Below are 25,759 nucleotides of genomic sequence, written 5' to 3'. Positions count from 1 at the left end.
GAGGGTCCGGCCTGGAGGGGGGAAAGGGCGTGAGGGGTATGGTGAGGGGGGCTGGCCTGAGTGAAGGGCACGAGGGGTATCAGAGAGGGGGGAGCCTGGCCTTGGTTTTGGGTGGTAAAGGCCATGAGGGATATCAGGGCGGGGGGAGACCGGCTTGTGGTGGAGGGGAAGAGTATAAGGGATTGGGGGGGGGGGCTGAGGTGAGGGGGAAGGGCAGAAGGGATGTCAGGGCGGGGGGAGGCTGGGCTGGGGGGGAAGGGCATGAGGCATATCAAGGGAGGGAGGTTCGCCTGGGGGGGGGGGGGGGGGGGGAAGGACAGGAGACGTGCCAAGAGGCAGCCTGACCCTGGGGTGAGGGGGCAAAACAGCAAAAAGCATGTTTTGGGGGGAGTCTGGTGCTGGGGAGGAGAGAGATGATGGGAGGAGGCAGCTTGGTTTGAGGGCTATGAGTGTTTTATGGGGGGGAGAACCTGATGCTTGAGGGAGGAGGGGCAGGAGAGAGGATGTGTGTTGCATCTGGCCCTAGGAGGGCAGAAGGGCATGGGGGGTGGTGGGGTCTGTTGGCATAACAGATGCTGTGAGAGGAGTGAAGCTGGTGGGGTAGGAGGGCATGGGTGCAGCCAGAACATGGTGTTTTCATCATTTTCCAGTATCTATAATACCTGAATAAAAATACTTAATATTTATCTGAGAGGCTAGCATGGTATCTTTGGCAGTAGCAAGAGTACACGTGTATTAGTGTTGGTGACACCTTGGTTGACTGAGTGCCTTAGGATTGAGGAGGTTTCACTGTATAATGAAGCAAGGCTAAAACATTAAAGCTAAAGGAGTCTAAGTATTTAGAGAGTATCCTACAGGTGAGCTATATTAGGTTGAGCATGCAGTTAGACTTGGTTATATCACCTCAGTTGCAGTTGGCTTCCTTCCAGCAAATCAGGGTGTAGGTAGAGGAGTCAGGATCTGTTTGCATCCATCTGTGTAAATGTATCCTGAAAGCTGGAATTGCTGCAGGTGAGCACTTCCTTCTGTCCTCACCTCTGTGTTTCTCCTGTAGGATTGAGTAGTTACTGAGCTGGCCCCAAGCTAAGTCTTGAAGAAAGAAAAACAAGTCATTGAGTCTGTACTTTCAACTTTCTTCTGGTACAACAAAATTATCAAGATATGTAATAAAGAGAAGGGAAGGAGTGGGACTGCAGCAGTCTTGACATGATTCATTTAAGCTCCCATTGAAGTGTTCCTTGAGTAAAAATTGTGACAATATCCAATTACATGATAAAAAAAGTTACTGTTTGGTAGCAGTGTAGACCTAAGGAGTTGTCATGTCTGACTGAACGTTTTCACTTTGAAATGACACAAACAGAAGTGGCAGCTGTTTGTGTGAACATACAGTGAGCTGTATCAGGAAACTAATACAGAGAAGAACATTCCCTCTCCTCCCCCCTCCCCAGTAACTTTTTCATTGTATCTGTTTTCTGATCTAGTTCGCTGTGTGGGAAAATGAATACTTGTACGAGCAGAGAATGGGCCTGAAATGAGCTGTGAGACGTGTAGTGGTGATCTGTCAGGTCTGGGCTAAAGATAAAGCAGCTTAAGCAGCTCTGTAATTAAATCAAAGTTCTCCAGCAGCCAGGCCTGGTAAAGAGACTCCTGCTCATAGCTGTGTTACAGTGCACTCATTTGTGTGGTTACGGGTTAGGAGGAGAGCTCCTCCTTTTTATTTCTTTGAAAAGAAAAACAGACCCAAAAATACAAAACGTTTTCCTAATCTGTTTTACATTGTGGCCCCATAAACAGTTACATCTTGTCTTAAATCCGAAGTGGGGTGTGAACCTTCTCAACCAATGTCATGGTGTACTGCAAACCATCTGCATCAGTTTTTACACTTCCTTCTTTACAGTTTTTAATTTTCTTAGGTTTTTATTGACAGTGTTTAACTTGACTTATCAGGGCAATCTAAAGCTGAGCTGCTCTGAAATCCTGCTGCCACCCAAAGAGGGAGGAAGCACTTGCCTTCCTTTGCTCGCAGACACATAACTGTACTCCTTTCTATGTGTGGTCTTGGACCTTATCTCTCCTTGAGCAGGTTCGATTCATTCACTGACCCAGAAGAGGTTACTACCCTGCTTTTAGCTGGGGTAATTTTCAGCTGCGTTAATTGATTTATTAAGCAGGGTTTGACAAGCACCAGAGCCGGTGTAAGGTAAAGAGTGAAAGACTGCAACGGGGACTGTGGAGGAGGAAGCAGAAGCCTTGCACATTAAGTAGCTTGGCAGGGAAAGAACACTCCTGAATTAAGAGAGTCATCACTGAAGTCATTCTTTGCTGGACTTAAAGCTGTGCTTGCAAACCTTGTATTTGTAAATGAAATATCACAGTTGGACAGTACAAATGTTCAGTCCTGTTCTGTATTCTGAGATTCACATAAGGGGATGAACTTAAGTTATTTTATCTTTAAAGTTACATTGGTGTATGTTCAGAATGTTTCTGGTACTACTTAGTCCCAGTCCTTTGAACAGCTCAGCCACAAAAAATTGCACTTCATTTTTTTTATGTCAAGCCTGTAAAATGGCTTCTGTTTGTTTGTTCCTCTTGTTGCTACAAGCTAATAACTACGGAAAGTAGATGAAAGCGTTTCCTCTCACAAAAGCTTGTGTGGAAATGAATGAGACTGAATAGATGAGAATAAATTGCCAGAGGTCGTTCTGGGAGAGAACATGGTTAGGGACAGTTACAATCCAGAGTCCAAGCTCATAACATCTACACCCCACATCTCTTAAATGTTTTGCGCTTTTCAGTCAATGGGAGACTGATAGAGCCAAATTAAGTGGTTCTAGTATTTGATGAGTAAAATACTGACTTTCAGTAAATGGCTGGAAAGAGTCTTTGCTTTTAAGTAGTTCTGTACTGTTTGTGTTTTTTTTAATAACTGTGCTTGAATATTTTTTTTGTTGGAAAAAATATAATCTTCAGATACTGTATTTTCACTGTTCTTATTTTTGCCCCAGTACAAATTAATTGCTTTAAAAAAGTAGGTTTTATATCTAAACTGAATAGTCCTTCCCCATACAAAGTGGCTGACAGGAATGCCTGTTTCATAATTAAGACTGCTTGTATTTCACAAACCAAGTGTCCCAATGTGCAAATCTTCTGAGACCCACTTTTATGGGGGGGGAAAAAAAGAGAAAAAAGAAAAAATTTAAGAGTTGCTTAACACCTGTCCCCCCCCAAAGAAACCCAAACAATCTCCAATAAAACTTATAATTACACTTTTAAAAAACTGTCTGCCTTTATATCTTAAGAAAACTTTACTGAAAAAGTCTTTCATCGGAGTTTGTTGTACTTTGTTCTATCTATACTTCTGTTTTAGATAATTCAAGGCTAAAGAAAACATGAAGGTGTAATCTTGTGTTTTCAAAGTTGAAGAATTCAGACTTCTACAAGTTCACAGAGGTGGGGGGCAGAGAATGATTTCACAGGGAAATTGCATAAAGCTGGAGAAAGGGAAATGAGAGGCTGGAATATTGGATTTGAATTGTCTTCGCTTCTGTTTCCCGGGATTTCTTTTGCTTTCACATGGGAGATCTGCTGTTCATCACATGCGTTAGAGCAAAGTCCTGTTTCCTGAGGGTTTGTAGGTTTTAGGCACTTGTTTGGTGATGGTGCACATTTTGCAGTGGGTGAATATTCTTAGTCATTGGTCTGAAGTCTTTGTGGTGTATCAGAGGTAATTGGAGCTGGTGGTAACGTTTCCTCTGAATCTAAACAAGGTAAAAATCATATGTTTGCTACTTTGCAGTTAAGCTAATTCTTCTAACTTTTTGCCTGTGGGATGATAGGAGTCATTTGTGTCTTTCACTTTCTCTTTCTCCTAGTCCGATCATCTGTTATCTTCACTTCACTTAAGCCAGGCTCCCTCTCCGCCTCTCCAACCTATCTGCCCTTCCTCTGTTGAACCCAGGCCTTCTTCCTCCCCACCGCCATCTCTCCTGCCCTTCCTCCCCAGCACCGGCCCCTTCCCACCCTGCATCTGCTGCCCTTCCTTCACCCGACGTGCCTCTGCTGCTAAATGACAGAGCCAGGGAACAGCTTGAGCACTGACCCCTTTGTGGTTTGTGCTGTTAGTTGACTCCTGGCTCTGGCTCCAAATGCTTCGCTCCCAGACAGAGCTGCTGGCGTAGAGAAGAGGAGCACCAGGCCTAAAGCAGCGTGGATGCCAGTGGCTCTGTTTGATGTGTCCTCTGGACTAGGGGATGGTTCAGCCTATTATACAGCAGAACAGGTGTAACCTGAGTCTGCTATTCCAGTATGTGTTTTAATGATCCTTGGGGCTTGCTATATTTTATTGATTTCTTTCAGTTAATTTTTTCTCATACCCTTTTCATTCTCATTTTGGTCTCATTTGTAACGTTTTTCATACTTGTGCCATATATGCTTCATCCTGTGCTTGTAATAGCCTTCAGGTTCTTAGATGCCAATTGCTTCTTTTTCTTTTTGTGTCAAAAATTTTTTTTCCTACTTAGGATTTCATTGCTGGTATCTGTGGCCCTCTTTGACCCCTGAGTGTCTGTATTCTTTCTCTTAATCTGTATTAGTTATTTTATAAGCTCCCCAGGGCAGCTTTGTGTATAATATTGTTAGACACAAATGCTATCAGTAATTGTGCAAGTATGAAGTGTTCTTCCTCTATAAACACGAGAGGGGCATTGGTACTAGTGCAGCATGGGCCAGGTAGTCTTGCACGTGGTAGCTGGCAGATTTCTTCATAGATAAATCACCGATTGACTAGGGAAAATAACAGGAACAAGCCTAATTATTGCGATATTGAATTATTTGGAGAACTGTTGGATGGAAGACAGAATCACCAGCCAAAGATCAAGGTGGAACAGAGTGAAGTGTGAGTGTCGCATCACTTTCCTGGCTACGTTTACATTGCTGTAGGATGGGGCCAGAGGTCAGCCCCAAGGATGGATGGTGCACATTGGTCGTACTGCTGCTGTTTCAGGCTTGCTTTACGTGTGGTTTCTTTTAGGGAGAGCTGTTTGGACTGGTCCTGAGCAGAGCTAGGGAGCCAGCAAACACTAAACAGATCCTGTCCTATCTGTCTGTGTAGACATAGTCATCATGTGTCATCTTTCTGAGGCGTGTGAGAAGGCTGTACTGGCCAGATTGCATTCTAAAGTAGTCGAAAACTACTGGGTATATTAAAACATGGTTTTTGTTTGTGCTGTGAACCATTGTGTATTTGGTAGTAGGGTGTGGAGACTAAGCAGCATGTTAGTGTTACCCTTGAATATGCTTCTGTATGCCAGCTTGGATCTCTAGGGTAGGCCGTCAAGAAACTCACTTCCGTCAGGACCTGGTACCTGGAGTGTCTGTGATGGTGGTGTGTGATCATGTGATGTTGTGCTGGGGTATCTGATCATCTCAGTACTGTGTAGTGTCCTGTATCTCTGCTGTGTTACAAATGACATGTAGGTCAGTGTGTTCTTGCCTTTAGGTTCTTCTGGAAGCTGGGTTAAATATGACTAAAATTATCTTAAATGTTACTAAAGAAAGAACCTGGTTGCGACATCTTCATTCCAGGCTGTGATCGTTCTGCTGTGTTCAGGTGGCTTTCGGGCCACACCATTAAAATTCTGTCATAGATGATTTTTGTTTATTACTGCGAATTTTAAAAGAATCAGTTAATGAATTCGAGGGGGGGAATTTATGCTCAAAGATGCAAGGAGTAACTTAGAGCCTGCATCGCAGTAATGGTGTAAACCAGGGAAAGCCCCAGCCTTGACTGACTGAGCAAAGATCTTGGTAAAGACACTATAAATACTTGGAACCAGCAAAAATCGCTAAAGGGACTGTTTATCAAGGAGAAGTAAATCTATTCTCTTAAGTTGGTACAGCTGTATAGTAGAGTGCAAGAATTTCAGGGTAGGAGGAAAATCGTTGAAAATTGCACTGAGTTAGACATGTCAAGGGGAATGAAAAATAGCCCTCTACTCATTTAAGTACAAGGGAAACAAGTGGTGAAGGTAAGTAGTCATAGAATGAGAGTGATGCCGGGATATAAGGTAATTTAGATGTCGTTCAAAGAGTACATGAGTACTGTTCGTTTCTTTTTTAGTTGGGTGGATGATATGGAAAATTTTACAAAAGCCAAACCAGAGCAACCCACCCCCCTGATGGTGATCCTCATGTAACTTCTCAAAAGGGACAGAAGGAGTCAGAGAGCAGGAGGCGCACGCTGTTCTTCAGAGTATCGCAGGAACTGACTTATGAAATTAAAAAATCTGGAAGCCAGGTTTTGTAATCCGTGAAATTGGGCGGGGGACACACCAGCTAATTGAGGAACAACAAATCTGAATGTTTAAGAGGACACATGAGAAACAAATTGCTGATTTGAACAAGAGCGGCTTTCAAAACCCAAGTGTTACCTGAGGGCATTTTGAGATTAAGTTACTCCAAAGCGCTTAAAATAATTTTTATAAAGCAAAGGAATACTGTTCTTGTAAAATTCATACAAAATTGCGAATGGTTATAAAAGAACATATAAATAATTGAATATAATTATAAAAGAAATCTGACATCAGTCTGTAGCTCTACCTGCTGCTTGAATAATCCAAGGTATTTTCATAACTGGTTTAAATATGGTTTTAGCATGCACATGTGACATAAAATTTTCCTTGGCTTTTTAATGACTTGTAGCGTATGTATTGTATAAACCATCTATAGAGCATTATTGATTGACTCTAAATTTGCAGATAGTTGCTCTTACAAATGTCATTGAACTCTGCCTTCCTGGAGACTTGGCTAGATGTCTGAATATTTCTGTAGCTGTTTTTTTGTTCTTTTTTTAAAATAAAAGTTTGTTATGATGTGTTTGATTTTAGTTGGATATTGTGCAGGAATAGAGGTATCATAGTGCTTTTTTCAGTTTCCATCAATCGGTGCTGTATGTTATGTGTTGGCTAATTTCACTAAAGTTTGATGGAGGGGTGGTGTTCTTAAAAACATACACTTTGCACAAACTTAGGAAATGATTTGATGGAGGAGGGAGAGAAAAACGATGTTGTACACGTGATGGCAGAGTTGGTGCGAGGTCTGTGGTTTTTTAGCTTGCCATGTAACCTGTCAGACTGTGTACATTGGTCAGCCAATTAGCACATTCATTAAGTTGAACCGTCCTTTGGGTGTGATGCCTCCTCTAGAATCCATAGTTCAGGGACGTAGGTGAAGACTGAGGATACTGGAGGTGAAACACGGGTTACTGCGGTTGGGTGATGATTACTTGTAGGGGTTACATGACACATTGTTAAAATAATCAGGCTTGACTGGTGCCTCTGATCATGGGAAAGCTTGTTTTGGATTCTCGTGTTCCTTTTCTGCTGGAACACGTTGATAGCCTATCTCAAAGTCTTGCACTAGACTATGTATCTGTGTTTAAAGATGGCATTGGAAATGTCTATGTTCCTTCCATGGTTAAGACGGAATAAATCGGTTCTGATTTCTTAGTTCTATAGGGCTTAGAATTTGTGTATGAAGACTAAAATGTTTCAGTAATACTCTTCCACAAACTGATGGCATCCAGAATCTGGTGGACTGATTTTTTGTAATTATGTTTTCATGTTGGAGAGTGAAAATGCAGTTGTGTGAATTCTGCAGCTAATGCTCAAAAATATTTTTTCTATTTATTTTTTACTGAGTAATGTTTTTTTAATACTTCACACATAAAATACAGTAGGCCTTAAAGTTCGAAGAATGGCTAGTGTATTATAGAATCATAGAATGGTTTGGGTTGGAAGGGACCTCAAAGATCATCTAGTTCCAACCCCCCTGCCATGGGCAGGGACACCCTCCACTAGACCAGGTTGCCCAAAGCCCCATCCAACCTGGCCCAGGGATGGGGCCTCCACAGCTTCTCTGGGCAACCTGTGCCAGTGTCTCACCACCCTCACAGGGAAGAATTTCTTTCTAATATCTCATCTAAATCTACCCTCCTTCAGTTTAAAGCCATTACCCCTTGTCCTGTCACTACACTCCCTGATAAACAGTCCCTCACCATCTTTCCTGCAGGCCCCTTCAGGTACTGGTAAGCCCCAATTAGATCTCCCCAGAGCCTTCTTTTCTCCAGGCTGAACAACCCCAACTCTCTCAGCCTGTCCTCACAGGAGAGGTGCTCCAGCCCTCTGATCAGCTTCGTGGCCTTCTCTGGACTCGCTCAGACAGCTCCATGTCTCTCCTGTACTGGGGCCCCCAGAGCTGGAGGCAGTACTGCACGTGGGGTCTCACAAGAGTGGAGTAGAGGGGCAGAATCACTTCCCTTGACCTGCTGGTCACGCTGCTTTTGATGCATTACTTTTTTTTTTTTTTTTAAATGTGTTTTTTAAAAAATGTATTACTTCAAGAGTGTATGCATTTGATTTGAGGGGTGATATCCTCCTTCCAGCTCCCCTCTGTATTGTACTGTACATAAAGGTCTAAACCCCAAATTTTTTTCCTTCTACCCTCATTTCTATTCACGTGAAAACAGTCTTAGAGACTTAGTAGCTTGTCTCTCATGGTTTTTCCACCTATACTAAATGTAATTCCATAGCAATTTAAAAAAAAAAATTAAATAGTTTTTCACATATATGAACATTTTCTATCTATTTCAAGGTGGTAACAGCTAAAGTGTTGTAGTGAGAGCTAAATCAGAGCTTGTTTTAAACTGTAGTGGAAATGGGGCGATTACCATTGGAGGGTAAATCTGTGATCGGTTTACATTGGGTTGATGAACAGGAGAAGAAATCTTCCGGTCTGGGCTAGGTGCATAAAAGTTAATCAGTTGTTTAGGGAATTGTTATGGTGTTTGTATACTCATGGGTTTTGGAGGACAGATTTGTGGTCATGTCTTTTGCCATCGTATCTGTCATGTATTAATCCTGCTGTTCGTTCCCTTTGATAGTAAGTAACGAGGGTATGGAGTTGCCTTCAAAAGGGTTCTAACACTGCCAGGCCTGTATTAAAACATAATTGAATTTTGGGTTTCAAGTTTTAAACAGTTGTGTGCAGAAGTGAGGAAAGGAATTATTTTTCTTAAAAATAAGTCAGAGGCTTTCTGTTTTCAGTTTTTCCCACAGGTGGTAACGGGACACCAGGCAGTGCTGGATCAGTCTTCAGGTGTGGAAAGGAAATTTTTCCCCCATGCGTGACTTACTCAAGAGGCTTTACCTGACCACATTTTTAGTACTAAACTAATCATGTTTGGGGTCAGAAATATTTTCTCTGGAAGTCAGGCTGGCAGGTGTGTAATTCCCCCCACTCCTGTGCGTAGGGCACAGATGCCACACAAGGACAATCAGTTCTATTTAATCAAATCAATTTCTCACTTGGAGATGTTATTAAAGAGTAATGTATTTTTCTAGTCTGACTGTAGCATGCAAAAGTTTGGTTGTCTGAGGACTGAAGTGTTGTGATCTATCTAAATTTCATCCAGATGCACAGATGCTTACCCTCATAATTATAATATCTGGTGATATTATGCAGACTAGTTTAATAGTGTCTTCGGTGTTTTAGTTGTGAAGTACTTGTGCACAGATGAAGCAAATACAGCAATAAATATAATGATAATTTTCTTAAACTATCTCCACTTGTGCTGCTAATTCTTTAAACTTGTTGCTGTGAGGTTTTTACTTCCTTAAAATTTCAGCATGCAGTTACATATGTGTTACTCTGCTGTCGTTTAAATAAGAAAAGTCTACTCTTGTATGTAGGAGAGGCTTGGAATTTTGTCTTATTGATTTGCAAATCACTGGAAAAGTAGCAATAGGCATTTAAAATATTAAAACATCCTTTAATGCCTGTGTTATGGTATTTGAATGCTTGAAAATTTTCTGACTACTTATTTCTTAATATTTTAACATACTGGATTTTTTTTAGAATTAAATCTGTTATTTTCAGCTTTTTTCCTGAGATGTTTTCTCTGTTATCTTTTTTCTAGCTCTACTGTTTATGTTTTTTATGATAAAATATCTAGGATTCTTTTTACTTCATCCTTTTTTTCCACGTCATTGATCCTTTTCTTGTCTCTACGATTCATTTGTTTCTTCTTCTAGAGTGTATCTGTATTTTCTGCAGACTGTGTTGGACTGAAGGGAGATTCACAGACTGGTAGGGGTTGGAAGGGACCTCTGGAGATCATCTAGTCCAACCCTCGTGCTCGAGCAGGATCACCCAGAGCAGATTGCACAGGATGGTGTCCAGGCAGGTTTTGAATATCTCCAGAGGAGGAGACTCCAGAACCTCTCTGGGCAGCCTGTTCCAGTGCTCAGTCACCCTCAGAGTGAAGAAGTCTTTTTCCCTTAATTATTCTTGTAGCCCTCCGCTGGACTGTCTCCAGTAGTTCCCTGTCTGTCTTGAACTGGGGAGCCCAGAACTGGACACAATATTCCAGATGTGGCCTCACCACGGCAGAGTAGAGGGGGAGGAGAACCTCCCTTGACCTGCTGGCCACGCTCTTCTTAATGCCCCCCAGGATACCATTGGCACATTGCTGGCTCATGGAGGGCTTGTTGTCCACCAGGACTCCCAGGTCCTTCTCCAGCAGGTCAACCCCTGACCTGTACTGGTGCCTGGGGTTATTCCTCCTGAGGTGCAGAACCCCACACTTGTCCTTACTGAATTTCATATGGTTCCTTTCTGCCCAGCTCTCTAGTCTGTCCAGATCCGACTGAATGTCAGTGCAGCCTTCCGGTGTGTCGGCCACTCCTCCCAGCTTAGTATCATCAGCGAATTTGCTGAGGGTGCACTCTGTCCCCTCGTCCAGGTCATTGATGAATATGTTGAATAAGACCATACCAAGTGCTGACCCTTGGGGCACACCAGTAGCTACAGGCCTCCAACTAGACTCTGTGCCCCTTATTACAACCCTCTGGGCTCTGCCATTCAGCCAGTTCTCTACCCACCTCACTGATCCCTCATCCAACCCACACTTCCTAAGGTTGCTGACGAGGATGTTATGAGAGACAGTATCAAAAGCCTTGCTGAAGTCAAGGTATGCAACATCTACTGCTCTCCCTTCATTCACCCAGCTGGTCATACCACCATAGAAGGCTATCAGAGTGGTCAGGCATGATTTCCCCTTGGTGAATCCATCTTGATTCTAGATCAAGAACTAGAACTTTTGGATGCGAATAGAAGGAAATTAGAAAGTTCTAAAAACTTTGGGCATTCTCAGGCCGTCTGCCCTGTGACAATGCATGATTTGTTTTAAATTCCCTTTTGCTTTTAATTGTCAAGTGTTTGGGCATCTAGAAAAGTATTTCTTATGGGAGATTGGGAAAGACAGGATTTACTAGTTGATTGTATTAGAAGATGAGAATGTAAAAATGTTGGCAAAGCTGGACTCTGTCCTATTTCTAGAGCTCTGCTGGCTTGAGGTCTGCTGGTTTTGAAAGAGCAGAAAGTGGAGTTAAACAGGCATACAGCTCAGCCGTTGATAGGGACTGTGATAGTGACTATCGAAATCTCTATTTAATGCTTACATAGGCCAAATAAAGATTGCATCTGCAGGCTTACTACTGCTTACATTTTCTTATTAGTGCATAAGACGTCATAGTGTAAGAAAACTTAAGTTGTGGTGAGAGGAAAACATCAGTTTTAGTTTTTGAAATGTGGGTTTTCTTTATTACTTTCAAGGTATCTTGGAATCCTGGCAAATTAAGTTAAAAGGAGTGGTTATACTCTACCCTGGCTCAAATACTTAATTCTTAATAGGGTTGAAATTTTTCTTGATGAATAAATAAATCTTTAACATTAGGGAAGTATTTCAAACCTGGATATTTTTCACCTGCAGAGAGCAAATCTGCTTGAAGAAGTGCTATTATCTAACTGATAATTTAGATGTCAGTGACAAGCACAATGGTTTATGTGAGAGAGTTTTTCTGTTATATTGGATAGATGGCAGACATTGGTCACATTAGGTCTTTTATTCCCTTTGTAGTCTCATCCCTAGAGGTGTGTGTGTACAGGGTGACATTTTGATTTTATGGTTTTGTCTTTTTTTTTTTTTAAATGGATGATATACAGTATATATGTAAATGACAAGTGCAAGCTATGTGCTTTCTGTCTGGAATGGAAGATGGTGCAGACAGTGATAGCTCTTAGAATTGCAGAAACTTTATTCCACGGTCTTACTGATTTATTTTTTTTAAAAGGAAAGGTACAGGTAAAGGTTGTCTTGGTTAAATGTTAGGTTCCATTGAAGGGTGGAGTTGTTAATGACAGTCTTTATCCCAAAGAGTTGTGTAGTCCTTTTAAATATCCTAAGGCCAGGCCATTGGATGCCTTGAAAGAAAGAGATTTTAAGAGTGACTCAGTGTTTTATGAAAGCCAGAGTGGGAAGTTGCAGCAGATCTGATGTGTTCCTAAGCCACTGATAGTCAAAGGAGATGCTGGAGCATTCTTCACCCTGAGGTAGGTAAGGGTGCATTGCCGTGGTCTGCCAGGAGAAGTAATGACTAAGTGAGACCTGGGTCTTAATCCACTGGCATTTGGTGGACCTTCCTCTCCATGGTTCCAGACATTTTTTGGGCAGCCTTCTCCTTCTCATAAAGGGTAATAGGCAGGAGAAACACCTTGACTTCAGAAATAAAGTAGAGGGAGAGGCAGCGCTGGAAGTGGACTGTGCTTTTCTGTCCCTTGATATCATGGTCTTACAGTGGTGTGAGGAGTATGTTGCTTCTGTTCCCTGGATTTCGGGTAAACCTCTGGGTTAGGAGGTGAGGTGAGGCAGCATGGGCAATGTGAGATTGAGGGAAGGCAGCATTGTGTCTGGATTTTATACAGCTGCAAACACTCATGGCATTATCTATCACAGCAGTGCTCCAGTCCTGTTGCAGGCATGCTCTACTATCTTACTGAAGCTGAAAATCTACAATCATTTGTAAGCACTGAATAATTTTATTTTGTAAAATTCTTGTCACTGCATCTCAAAAAGAGAATAGTGAAAGTAAGAAATGATGGAGAATGGTGACAAGAGTAATGGGAGGTATGGAGCTGGTTTTGGCTTTTCCTGGATATACGGTAGTTAATTGCATCGGTGAGCTGAATCAGACTTGCAGTCCTTCATTCTTGTAGTGACTAACACCCCAAACTAACTGTTACAGGTATCAACACAAAGGTCCTGATACAGACCACCCTGAGGTGCCTAAATAAGGTGTCCTAGGATTCGTATGTTCCTTTTATAGCTGAAGAGCTGAGACTGTAATGCCAATGAGATGTTAATTTCTGTCCGTCTGACTCTACAGGGAGTCTCAAGTAACTTACAGACCTTCTGCTATGTCTGTTAGCATCTTCATGGAGATTAATAGTTTGCCAAGGAAGTATCTACTGGATGTCCTGATGCCTTCTCCTTCCATGCTTCTATCTGCTACCCACGTCCGCTGCTAAGCCTCAAGCAGTGCATTTTTTCTAAGACTTTGGCCTTCATCACAGTGTACTCCCAGCTCACTTGTGTGAAGTGTATTGCAGTGGGAGCCATGAACTGCTGCAGTCTGACAGATGTCATAATCTTTCTGTCTTGCCAGCCTCAACTGTAATAGTACTTTTCTGAAATGTGTGGAACTGAAAGGGAGAGCAAAGTGGCGTCCGGAAGTATCTCTGGTATTCTTTCCATGTAATCGCACCATTGGTGGTGCAGGAGAGAAGCAGAGCCTACTCCGTAGTCCGCTCTTGTCTGTTTGCAACTGTACGTAATATTTGGCTAAGTTGATGTTTATAAAGCACTTTGAAAATGATGAGCATTATTTATTTTTTTTTTTTTTTGGTGGGCATGCATCAAGCTCAATTGCTCTTACACATACAGCTCATTCAGTTATCGTGAGCATTGTTTTCTTTGGACTGGTTTGTGTGTTGTTCTGCCTGGTTCTTTTCTGTTTTTCACTTGGGAATAGAACAGTAAAGAGAAGGAAAGCAGAAATTTATATTAGTCTAAAACTTGTTGGAGAAGCTACAGAAATAAATTTTTGATTTTGATTTGACGTTAATTTATAAGATACCAATCTTTTCCTATTATACTTCTGACACTTTGCTCTGAGGAAGCAAGGCTTCACACTTCAGGTGTAAGGTCTGTGTTCTTAAAACAAAAAAAATTGTTATTTTGTTCCAAATGTTTGTGACCTTTGTACAATGGGCTAGAAATAGCTGAGGAGGTAGCAACTAGTGATCTGGTGTTTAGTTTACGTTAAGACTTTCCTTCAACAGAAAGATTATCTGGATTGCATTATTGCCTAATCCATTATGGTTTAAGCAGTCTTGACGCTTGATTAAGTTATGTGTAAATCTGTTTTCAGAAGCCTGTTCGTGCATGTGTTTCTCCTCAATCCTTAGTTCAAGCTCCATTCTGGAAACTGATTTTGGCAAAACTTCCCTGTGGTTAGTTTTAGCAGAATCCTCGGCCCATCTCCGAATCTAAAACATCTACTTGCTATTCAGTACGATTGATGGACGGTGTTTCAGAAGAACAGCTCCCTCCCCCATGATTTTAAATTAAGAAACCGAGACTTTGAGAGATGTTGCCAATAGCAATTTGACAGGGCATCTTTTCGTTGTTCTCATCAGCACCAGCAGTATGAAGCTCACTCTCTTTGGAACTTCTCTAATTCTGAGCATTGACTGAAGACTCCTGCCAGTTTTGAGAGTCCCTGGGAGATCAGTGCAGATAAAGATGATAATGCTGTTAAAAAGAAAAAACAATAAAATCTGTCTCATGGTGCACCCAAAGCATAATTTCATGGAGTCATAGGAGCACGCAGGCTGGAGGGACCTCGGGAAGCCGTGAGGTGTCAGCCTGCTGCTCAAAGCAGGGCCAGTTGGATGAGGTTGCTTGGGGCCTTTTCCAGCTGAATTTCAAGGGTCTCCAGTGATGGAGAGTCCACAATCGCTTTGGGCAATGTGCTCCAATATTCAGTCACCCTCAAGTGAAAATTTCTCTTCCTTAGGTCTGAGTTTCTTGTATTTGAACTTATCTGTTGCCTCTTGTCTTACCCCTTTGCACCTCTGAGAAGAGCCTGGTTCTCTACACTTTCCCATTAGATAGTTGCAGAATTTCTGTGGATGAAAAAGACTTTGAGGACCTTCAGTGTTTGAGTCATTAAGTAACTGTTCTTTATAAAACATGGGACATATAGTAAAAAGACTAAAAAACCCGTTTATTTTTTAGATCCAGCCTGGTTTCTACTATAGGCAGGTTTTTAGAGATAACATAGCGTTTCTATAAAATTTGTCAGGAACATGTTGCTATTCTAGCAGATGGTGAACATTTTTTGGAGGACTTGCAGTTGGTTAATTGGAGTAGAAAACTTTCAGAAATACATCATCACTTCATAGACACTGTGTAGGGCTTGTATTTGGATTACGTTAGTGATATTCTGACCTTAATTATGTGATAGTCCGGTTGTCTGGAAGACAAAACTCACTGTAAATTTATCACATCTTAAAAGTTCTGATATCTGGCAGACAACATTTCTGACTGTTATGGCCAACGGTAACAAGGTAATAAAATTCCTCCTATACTTCCCATTTAGGATTGCTTGATGTATTTCCTGGTATAAATATTGTAACAGCTGGAACAAGTTCAAAGGAAATCTTTGTTGCATTGTTCATAAAACCAGCAAATTTAAGAGGCTTTGATTTACTACTTAAATGGGCATGTCTCCTTTTCCTTTTTTATTTTTCTTTACAAAGTGCAAAAAAGAGCCTAACTGAACTAAAGTTTGTGTTCCCCCCCCCTTTTTTTTTCTTCCTTCAGATTGCTGCTATTCTCAGGAAACGAAAACTTGACTATTATTTGCACAAACTGCTACCTGAGATCTTGCAGTCAACTTCCTTTCTGACAGCGAATGGCACCTTGTATATTGCTTGCTTTTGCATTCTAAGGTTAGTATACTGTCCTAAAAATAAAATGTAATAGGAAAGCTATTTTTTATACAACTTTTCAATTTATATAATAATTCGTCTTTTTTTATAATAGGCTTGTTTGTATTGGGTAGGAGTAAGAAAAGCAACAGCTGTGTGATCATCTTGATTTCTAGTCTTACCACTTGAATATGAACCTTTGTTTGTTATTTCTTCTCATTTTTGTACACTTTTAAATCAGTAAACAAGTCAATGTATTCACTTTGCTTCTTTTTCTCTGTTTTACTGATTCAAACTACATTGTTGCAGGAAATTCAAATATATTCCAGAGGGGAACTGAGAAGGCCTGATCTTTCTCTCCTAGAAAAAATTGATGTAATTTAATGGTGGTTTCTATTTTCCCAATGCAGGGGCTGTGATGACTTTTAATTATCCTAAACTTTATCCAGCTATCCAGGCTTATACTTTCCTTATTTGTGGTCATAAATGAAGGAAATCCCAGCACAGCTTCTGAGGTTCTGTAAGGTACAGACTTACTCTGAAAAATTATTGTAAATGACACTTCTGTATTCTGAGCTGTTTCAAATGTATATTTCAAGTAACTATCAGGATAGTTAAAGGTTAAACTTTCCTGTTTATGAACATGATGATGTCCTAGATGTAAATTATACAAAATTGTAAGAGTGAAGTAGGTTGCATTTATTGTAAGAGATGTTATACATGTAAATCCTACAGTAGCTATGAATTTTTGGAAGTTATCTGACTCTCTAAAAGTTAATCAGACCCATTATGCCCTAGTGCTAGATCTGTTTAGAGGCCTCTAAACTTTGCTTCACAGCTGAGGGAGGGAGAAGGCTAAGAAGAGCAGGAGCTGGCTGAGCAGCCATGGAACGCTTTTTAAGTAAATCACTCTTTAAGTAACGAGCTCTAAAGAATATGAATTTTTCTAGTGATCTGAGTTGTATTAATGTTGATTTATCTTTACTCCTCTGAGCTATACAGTGGTCTTCCTTATCCTGCCATGTACTTGCTTGTAAATATGTAGTGCCTTACTTCAGTGCTGTAGTTCAATGCTACTCTCTAAATTAAGCTGGAGTGGTTTCAAGTTTTATTGTTTTCAGCTGTTCCTCTGACAGAGGTTACTAGCCATCTAGCAGATCGATGACTCTGCCTGTGCTAGTAAATGAAGCAGGTAAGAGATTAGGGTCTCACTCTGAAGCCAATGGGCATGGCATCGCTGTCACCTACATGAAGCATAGCTGTCTAAAGCTGTTTTCACCTCCAAAATAAACAGCATGGCCAGACACACACTGAGTAATGGGAATGGTAACTGGTCTGTGGGCCTTCCAAGTCCCCATGGAGCATTCTTTGGCTTGACCCAGGCCAAAATCATGCAGAGGACAATTCTAACAATTCAGTGTGACAAGAGATATACGTAAATGCTTACCCTACTGTTCTTATAGCTGCGCAGCAGAGTAACCAGCCAGCATCTCGAGAGACGTACATGCTTTCTCTGTTGCAAAGAGATGCCCATGAAGAACTGTCACCTCCAGCAGAATCTCTGCAGACTGCCCACCACCTGCAATTGCGGGACTTGCAAATAAAAACTGTCAGCCTGTTGGCTGGGGTGCTAATTGGAGCTGGTGAACTGAAATCACGAATAGAGGCAAAAGAAGAAAGTATTTAGGAAGCCTTATGTATTATACCTGTTGGAATATATGAAAATCCAGTTATAAGGAGCATTTGCCAGCTTTCTGACAGGAATAAAATTCAGAGCCTCAGCAATTGAGTGGGATATGTAAGAGCTATTAAATGACATTTCAATCAAACAATGGATAACATGATTATCAGAAAAGTCATATATTCCACATTTGCTGGTGTTCTTTGAAGGATAAATATATATGATGATACATTATACATGAATTCCCAAATGATTTTGATCAGAGTGCTTGCTAGGACTCTTCAAGAAGAAGGATCCTCTGCCTTCCAGAAATTAGTAAATGATTAGCAAGTAGTTAAAATACATGAAAACAAGCAAGGAATAAATAACGAGATTTCATAATAGGAAGAGCTTGCCAGTAATGTTCCTGTTGTGTCCTTTGTTCTGGATATACCTAAAGAATATGGAAAAAGGGATGAAGAGTAGTGTAAGAGCTTATATGAGATTATTTAGGGTACAGGAATCTAAAACTGACTCTTATCCATTTCAGAAAGGTCTGTTGATTAAGAACAGTTATGAAATTTGATAGTGCAAAGTAATGCATCATGTGGAAAAAAGCAGTCCTGTCCTTGCACAGGGATGGGCTTTAAACTAGCTGCTATTAGTCAGGAGGGTGTTTTGAGAGTTGTCATGGATAGGTTCTTTGAACAAGTCAGTGAAGTACTTGAATATGGTCAAGGAGCTGCGTAAGTGTTATTTGGACAGAAAATGAGATCAAGCCAGAAAGCTGTATAATACATGACATTTTTACAAGTTGAGTATGTGCCTTTTATTTTAAGAGCTTCTCCTAAGATCATAATGTTGACAGGTCCTTCACTTGGAATGTACTTAATATCAACATTATCTTGCAGCTTGAGCCATATAAGCTTCCTTCTCTCATCTGCTGTTGGGTGGGTGATGGAGGATGGAAATGTGAGACTTCACTCCTTTTTTTTTTTTTTTTAACCAATTTGTCTGTTGGGGTTTTTTTTAATATATTTCTTTTTTTAATGTTTTGTTTGAACTTGTGTAATTCCTTGAATTAATTACTATGGGGTGCAGTGTACTTCCTTCAGTAGCCCCTGAGAACAAAAGTAATTGTATGTCATTTTTCAGCCCAGAATGCCATTTGGTATTGTATGTTTTAATTCATCAAAGAAATGTCAGTACCTCTGTGTTGTTCTGCGTAACTGTGGCCTGAGTATTTCTGAACTTAATTTGCAACCTTGCAAAGAGATTGTCTGATACTGTGAAGACCTAGATGCTCTAGATTTGATTCTAGATAGTGGTGAGAGATTGGACGTGATAGATTTGTGTGATAGGATGTATGCTGCAGTTTTTTTATCTTTTTTTGGTTGGAAGGTACATTATAGCGGGAGCACCAGTAACTCAGAAGCAAAATTGTCCCGCAAGCCCCGTGCAGCTGACTGATCTTACCCTCCTGGAGTTCTAGACCAAAGCAACAGATTAAAGGGTTTGTAACTGGACGTGTTAACTCACATTTACCAGCACAATTCCTGATGTGAGAGGAGTTGCCTGTTTCCTCCTTTTGTAGCACCAAGGAGGAGATGTGTTGGCAGGTATATAGGGTGTCCTGGATAAAGTGACCACTGCATCTGTTCGTACCTTACCAAAGTCCCAGCGAATCTTCAGTCATTGGGTTTACTGAAAATACGTCTTAGTCATCCAGTAACAATTAGAAAACTAAATATGAAGTGTAATTGTCAGTAAGACAATTGGCTTGTGCCAATATGTTTTTTTTATGCTCTTGTAGTATTTGCTTCCTTTCAGCAAGGAAAAACCACCAAAATTGAAAGCGCTGCAAATATTTTCAAGGGTGTAAAACTTTAGGCAAGAAAGTGCAATTAAAATAATTTCAGGCATTGTTCTCATAATTTCATAGGTGGGCAGATTTTCAGAAACATCTAAATCCAGTATCAGCAATGACTTAGGCTGTGGATAGATGTTCTCATTCTAGAAGAGATTACCAAGCTAGCTTGGTTGACTTTTTTTTTTCTTCCCCTCCCCCCCACCCTCCTTTTTTTTCCTTGAAGTGAATCAGGGAATATGTGCAGATTGCTTTGTTGGCAGAGCAGTGGGGGTGATGATCTCTGCTACGGATGTGTGGCAGGCCAGCTGGGGATTGTAATCTCTTCTGCTGGTGAGATCCAGAAGACTGCATCTGTCTGGGCTTCAGATGGAAGTGCTAGGCTCCAGTATTGACAAGCATTACATCTGTTAAATGAAAGGTGTGATTTTTAGGTTTTCAGTTTTATTAAATGCTAAACCTCATGAAGACATGGTTCTCTTAGTCTAGCAAATAGAGTAATTAAGTTTGTCCATGTAGAGTTTTACATTAGCTTGCTTAATTAGATTCAGCCTTATGTATCAACCAACCTTTGAGTTTTGGATACAGTTGTACATTGAAGAATTAGATGCATAACCTGAAAGAACTCCTATTTCTCATTCCAATTTCTAACCATAGACCATGTGAAAATAACCATGCAAATGATAACAAAAACTTGTTTTCATTTACTTTAGCAGTTTAAATGTTTCACTTACTGATTGGGCATTTTAATTTCCACTAGGTTTTATTATGTAAAATATGTTACTGTTGTTTCTGAAATCTTATCAACCCAAACGTGTAAGCATTTGTAGAGGGATTCTGAACCATGCCAAAAGAACAAATTCCTGTTTCTTTCCCACAGAAAAGACATTTGTTCTGTTACTTAACAGGTGTATCTGGTAAGATGTGTTCATACTTATTATGTTTAAAATAGCTTCTCTGAAACTTCATACAGTAATTGCTTTCCAAGAGAGTCCTAATAATGAACTTTAGCTCCTGCAGTATTTGGCATTGTCATCCTGAGAAATTATCCTTTTGCAGCCGTGGGAATGAACAGTGTGTGTAATTGCCATTACATCACTTGCTGCTGATACACTGACTCTTTTTTCACTTAGGAACATAAGCTGGCATTGCTTGCTGGTAATGTTATTTTTGCAGGGGAAGTATGAAATGAGGCTGATTATGCCTTTTACAGCAAGAATGAAAGTGGGCTAATCAGATGGTATTGATTAATTATCTTTGTTCTCTCTTTTGTGTCATCAACATGAAATTTTATCTAAGAAAATTTCCTTTTCTACTCTGTCTGTATTTGCCGTTTTGTTTGTTGTATTTTGTTCACTGTGTTTTTAGAAGGGAAGACTCCATTGTAACACTCTGTTTTCCTGAACTGATACTGCTTATCAGCTGAGCAGCATTGGTGTAATTGTAGTACGTTTATTATCATGCTACCAAATAACATGACTGCCTATTGTTTCCTTCGGTGATCAACCTGAATTAGTTAGAAGGTGCAGCTGTCCTGAACAGACCAAACGTGGTTGGTGCCATTGTGTCTGACATGCATTTTGGTTTTCCTTCTCTAACAGTGACCAATTTGTAGAAATATTTTCTTAGATGTTAACATTTGCATAACTATTTCTTTAACTCTTAATGTTGGAGGAATTTTGATAGTTGAAATTGTTGGAGTCTTAGAGTAAAACCCAGATCTTGTTGCAAAAAATTAACTTTCCCACCTTAATAGAACCGGGATGTCACTGTTATATCCAGTTGTAATGTACAGATTGATTCCTTGGCTTACTGTAAATGAGTGGTTTACTGTTTTTAGTGTGAGTTGACTATCTGTCTTTGGAACGTGACGTATATTAGAATAATTTGATTTGATTTCTCGCTCACATGATTACATCCCTGTGTTCCACAAGGCTCATCTTCCTGAAGATGTATTTGGATGCCTAGTAGAGGAGCAACTATTAGTGCTTTTAGAGGGTTTTTTTGAAATTAATATCTGTATCTTTTCAGAAGCATCTCTTGGAAGCACTGCTTCCTTTGAAGTAAAGTAATCCCTTTAAATGAAATGCATACGTTAATGAAGTATTTCAGGTGTTTAACGTTTATAAAGCACTGTGGGAACCCATCTGAGAAGAACTATCCAAATATAAAAATACAATGATTAGTATTCATTTGTAAGTATTGCTTAATGTAAAGGGACAAAATTAATCTTAATAAAATGGGCATAATTTTATGATAAAGGTAAAATATAGAGTTGTAAAATCTGGAGTTGTATATTAACATTTCAGTTGTAATATATGTACAAATTACATTTTCAGGAAGCTACTTGGAAAGTTCTATTTTTGGTCTCCTGGCTTTGGTGCTGCTTTACCTGCTTCTTATATGGCTATTCTCATCGAAAGGAAGAGCAGGTATGGGTTGTGTTTATGAATTTTCAGCTTTATGTAATATATTTCTTGTTTTGGTCATTTGATGATTGGTATTTCATAGAACCATAGAATGGTTTGGGTTGGAAGGGACCTCAAAGATCATCTAGTTCCAACCCCCCTGCCATGGGCAGGGACACCCTCCGCTAGACCGGGTTGCCCAAAGCCCCATCCAACCTGGCCTTGAACGCTGCCAGGGAGCCAGGGGCATCCACAGCTTCTCTGGGCAACCTGTGCCAGTGTCTCACCACCCTTGCAGGGAAGAATTTCTTTCTAATATTTCATGTAAATCTCCCCTCCTTTGGCTTAAGGCCATTACCCCTTGTCCTATCACTGCATGCCCTTGTAAACAGTCCCTCTCCAGATTTCCTATAGGCCCCCCTCAGGTACTGGAAGGCTGTTCTCTGGAAGCCTTCTCTTCTCCAGGCTGAACAATCCCAGCTCTCTCAGCCTGTCCTCATAGCAGAGGTGCTCCAGCCTTCTCCGATCATCTTTGTGGCCTCCTCTGGACTCGCTCAGACAGCTCCATGTCTGTCTTGTACTGGGGCCCCCAGAGCTGGACGCAGTACTCCAGGTGGGGTCTCACGAGAGCAGAGTAGAGGGGGAGAATCCCCTCCCTCGACCTGCTGGTCACACTTCTTTTGATGCAGCCCAGGACACGGTTGGCTTTCTGGGCTGCAAGTGCACATTGCTGGCTCATGTTGAGCTTCTTGTCCACCAGCACCCCCAAGTCCATCTCCTTGGGGCTGCTCTCAATCCATTCTCCGCCCAACCTGTAGCTGTGCTGTACTTGTGTATTTGACAATTCAGTGATTTTGTTGCAGAATGCTGTAAGTGTAGTTCATTTGAAATAGTGTCTTTTGCAACCTTAGATTTAAATCTAGGAAACTACAGTGGAAAAAACACTTTTGAAATGTTCAGTTTCTTTTTTGTGGTTTGTTTTTCTTGTTTCATATGTAATTGGTTGCTTAGAATTGCCTGATGAAGTTCAGTTGCCTAGGAATTCTTAGTGAAACCGTGTATTTTTTTAAAATATAATTTAAATAGTGCTTGCAATTAGTCACAATGAAGGAGTGTGTTAATGAAAGTGCCTGATGACTTAACAGCATGACATCAGTTAATATAGAGGAGTAATAGGATGTTGTGGAAAAAACTGTCTGGAAGAGCTGCAGTAGTCCAAATTGGATGAAACATAATGATATGGAAAGGAAAGCCTTTAAGGAACAGTGCTGAAGTTCAGCTATCAATGGGAAGTTCATTATGAAAAGCATAAAAAGGGTGGGGAAAGAAAGCTCCGAGTGATCTATGGAGAGCTGAAAGCTGCTGTTTGTGATGTGGCCATGAAAGGTGGCAGGTGAAATCCTAGGTTGTAAGGTTTTAATGTTTTGAAATTCAGCTTTTATTGGTAGTTTGTATCATTAGTGAAAGTTATAATGCTTAATTACTTTAATGTGGAATGAGATGCTTTAGTCATCTAGTTAGTAGGTTTTAGTCAAAGTAGAGAAGGTGACAAAAAGGTGATGTAAGGGATTACTCTTTAAAAGATGATGTGAACATGCTTTTGGTTACTATGAATATCTGAAACTTCCTTATGCAGTCATTTCAAAACAACTACAAATATGTATACACCATGTTGTTGACTGACTGTCAGGCCCCATTCCTAAATTTCAGTCATGGAGTAAGCAAAGCCCAAGCCAAGTTTTAGGTAAGATTGTCAAAGTTCTGTCCTTTTAAAAGAATGCGTTATCCATTGTTTTTGAAGACTGAGGATGTGTAAGGAGTTCTGGAAAACTGAGAGCACTTCTAAATCAGGTTGTTTAATGTAACTATAGAGAAAATGATTGTGATAAAATTAATACATAGCTTATTTTTTTTTAAAGTCCTTTCTAGCTGACTGATTTTCATCTTCTTGCAGTTATTTCCTAAGAGGGTGGATACATTTTTGTAGAACTTTGTCTAGTTACTTAGACTCCAGGACTGTCGTTGGCATCAGTATTTTGGTTTGTGGTGACAGCAAATGCATTTTCTCCCTTTGATCGGGGACACCACTAGCTTAACTTTTGCTAGAAACCTGTTACAGTGTGAGGATTTTGTGTGTCAGATTTCTAATATTCCTAGATAACATTAAAGGGTCAGAAATCAGGCTGGGTGTCCAGCTATGAGTTTTTTGCGGCTCTCAGAGTATTTGTGAGTCAAGAGTTGAAACTGCTTGTGAGCCCAAACCCGTACGAGGTTTTTGTGTCACAACTTTGAAAAACTTGCAAATCTAAGCTTGTTAAGTGTAGCAAAAAGAGCAGGCAAACAAATGTTATGTCAAATGGGGATTTCTAAAAGTCTTAGTGGCAATGTAGGAGAGCTTTGATGTGTTAACAGGCTCCTATTTAGCATCTGAAATTGGAAAGAAATAAAAGTTGAAATAAAGGTGTGTGAAAATGACAAAAGTAGGTTGGTGTGTAGTGAATAATGCTGAAATACTTAATTCCTGGAAGGCATTCTCCTTTCTGTCAGAATCCAAAATGTGTGGCCTAAGGTATTTTGCGTAGACAGTTCACATTATATTGCGTCAGGTAAAACATAATGAGGCAATGTTGGTATTGCAATATAACACACACAGCTGAAAATATGGAGTCATTGTTAGTAATTAAAAAAAAAAAAGTTAAATGGTATCAAAAGGTAGTCGAAAGTTTAGGTTTTTTAACATACCAAACAGCTTCCTATGTTATCAGATGCTAACTGTGTATAACGTGTGAAATGCTGCTGCTGGCAGACTTAATGATATTTGTTTTTCTGATTTCACATCTATTTGCTTGTTAGCTTCTGTTACAGGCAAAATCAGATTTTAATAGGCTTGTAGTCTCTTAGGAAACTGATGTTTGACATGGAGACGCAGTGGCATTTTCAGTTGTATCCTGAGTAGCTTACAACAAATTGTATTGAAAAATCAGGGAGGTGGGAAGAAGTCCGGATTTGAGTTCATGAACAAATTTCTAGCCCTTTAAATTGCTAGTAGCAGCTGGCAGCAACATCAAACTTAATCACTTAATCTCTTCCCAAGTGGATATCCTATTTTAAGTACCTCACTGGCATTTGCTTACACAGCATCCCTGTCAGTCCTGAACTTGGGAACAGCAGGCTTGTAAATCAGATTTTCTTCTGAGCATTGCTGTTCATGTTTGCCAGCCTTGTACATTCTTAGGGAAGAATGGGAAAAAGAGATGGATAGCTTGTTGAGGCGCATTCTAATCCTGAGGAGGAGGGTGTTTTCTAATGTGTAACAGAACTGGTTTGATTATAGTTTGTATCTGTGTAATACGTAATTGCAAATTTGCATGGTACTGGCAACGCGAAGGGGAGGTGACATTACATAGAAACTTCAGACTCAGGAAATGATCTGCATTATATTACGCTGCTACAGTTCTATAAAGATATAAATTACATGTTGTTATGTCCACGTGTATTCTGTTTGGTGATTATAAAATATGGTTATCCTGTCTATGAAAACTAGGTTATTAAGTTCTGTGGAAAGGGCTAAGGAGTAAAAACACTTGTGAACTTTTTAGTATAAGTATATATAAATGTTCTGTGAGATGACGGAAGAGAATTAGTCACATTATTATGAATAATGTTGTGATAAGAATTATTTCTGAGGTAACAACTGAATCTAAGTATGTAAACACAGAGATTATGTGTTGGTAATGTGCAGATTCATATTCTGTGCCTTTAGTCCCTGACTGCGGTAGGAGTAACTCAGAATTTTTGCCTTTTTCTGGTACTCTCAAGCAGTGTGGGTTGCCTGTTAGGATTAGGAGGAAGCGTCCTTACTGGCCCATGCAGAATTTACAACTGACAGTCTGGTGTCTGTTAGCTGCATAGCTGGTATACGTTTGCTCTGAGAAG

General features: G+C 40.3%; 1 protein-coding gene across 2 annotated transcripts in view; it reads left to right on the top strand.

Moving 5' to 3' along the window:
- The window catches only part of TMEM135 (transmembrane protein 135), a 187,208-nt gene that overhangs the window by 296 nt on the left and 161,153 nt on the right, over window positions 1-25,759 (top strand). Inside the window, exons 2-3 of one of the 2 annotated variants that reach the window (XM_054813467.1) lie at window positions 15,782-15,909; window positions 21,755-21,847. In XM_054813467.1, the coding sequence (XP_054669442.1) occupies window positions 15,782-15,909; window positions 21,755-21,847 (221 nt within the window). The remainder of the gene's footprint in view (window positions 1-15,781; window positions 15,910-21,754; window positions 21,848-25,759) is intronic. The other variant, XM_054813476.1, reaches the window with a different exon arrangement.

The sequence above is a fragment of the Grus americana genome, chromosome 1 (assembly GCF_028858705.1).
Source record: "Grus americana isolate bGruAme1 chromosome 1, bGruAme1.mat, whole genome shotgun sequence".
Classification (NCBI taxonomy): Eukaryota; Metazoa; Chordata; class Aves; order Gruiformes; family Gruidae; genus Grus; species Grus americana.
Note: the sequence above shows the minus strand (reverse complement) of the source record. Positions and strands in the feature narration are given on the sequence as shown.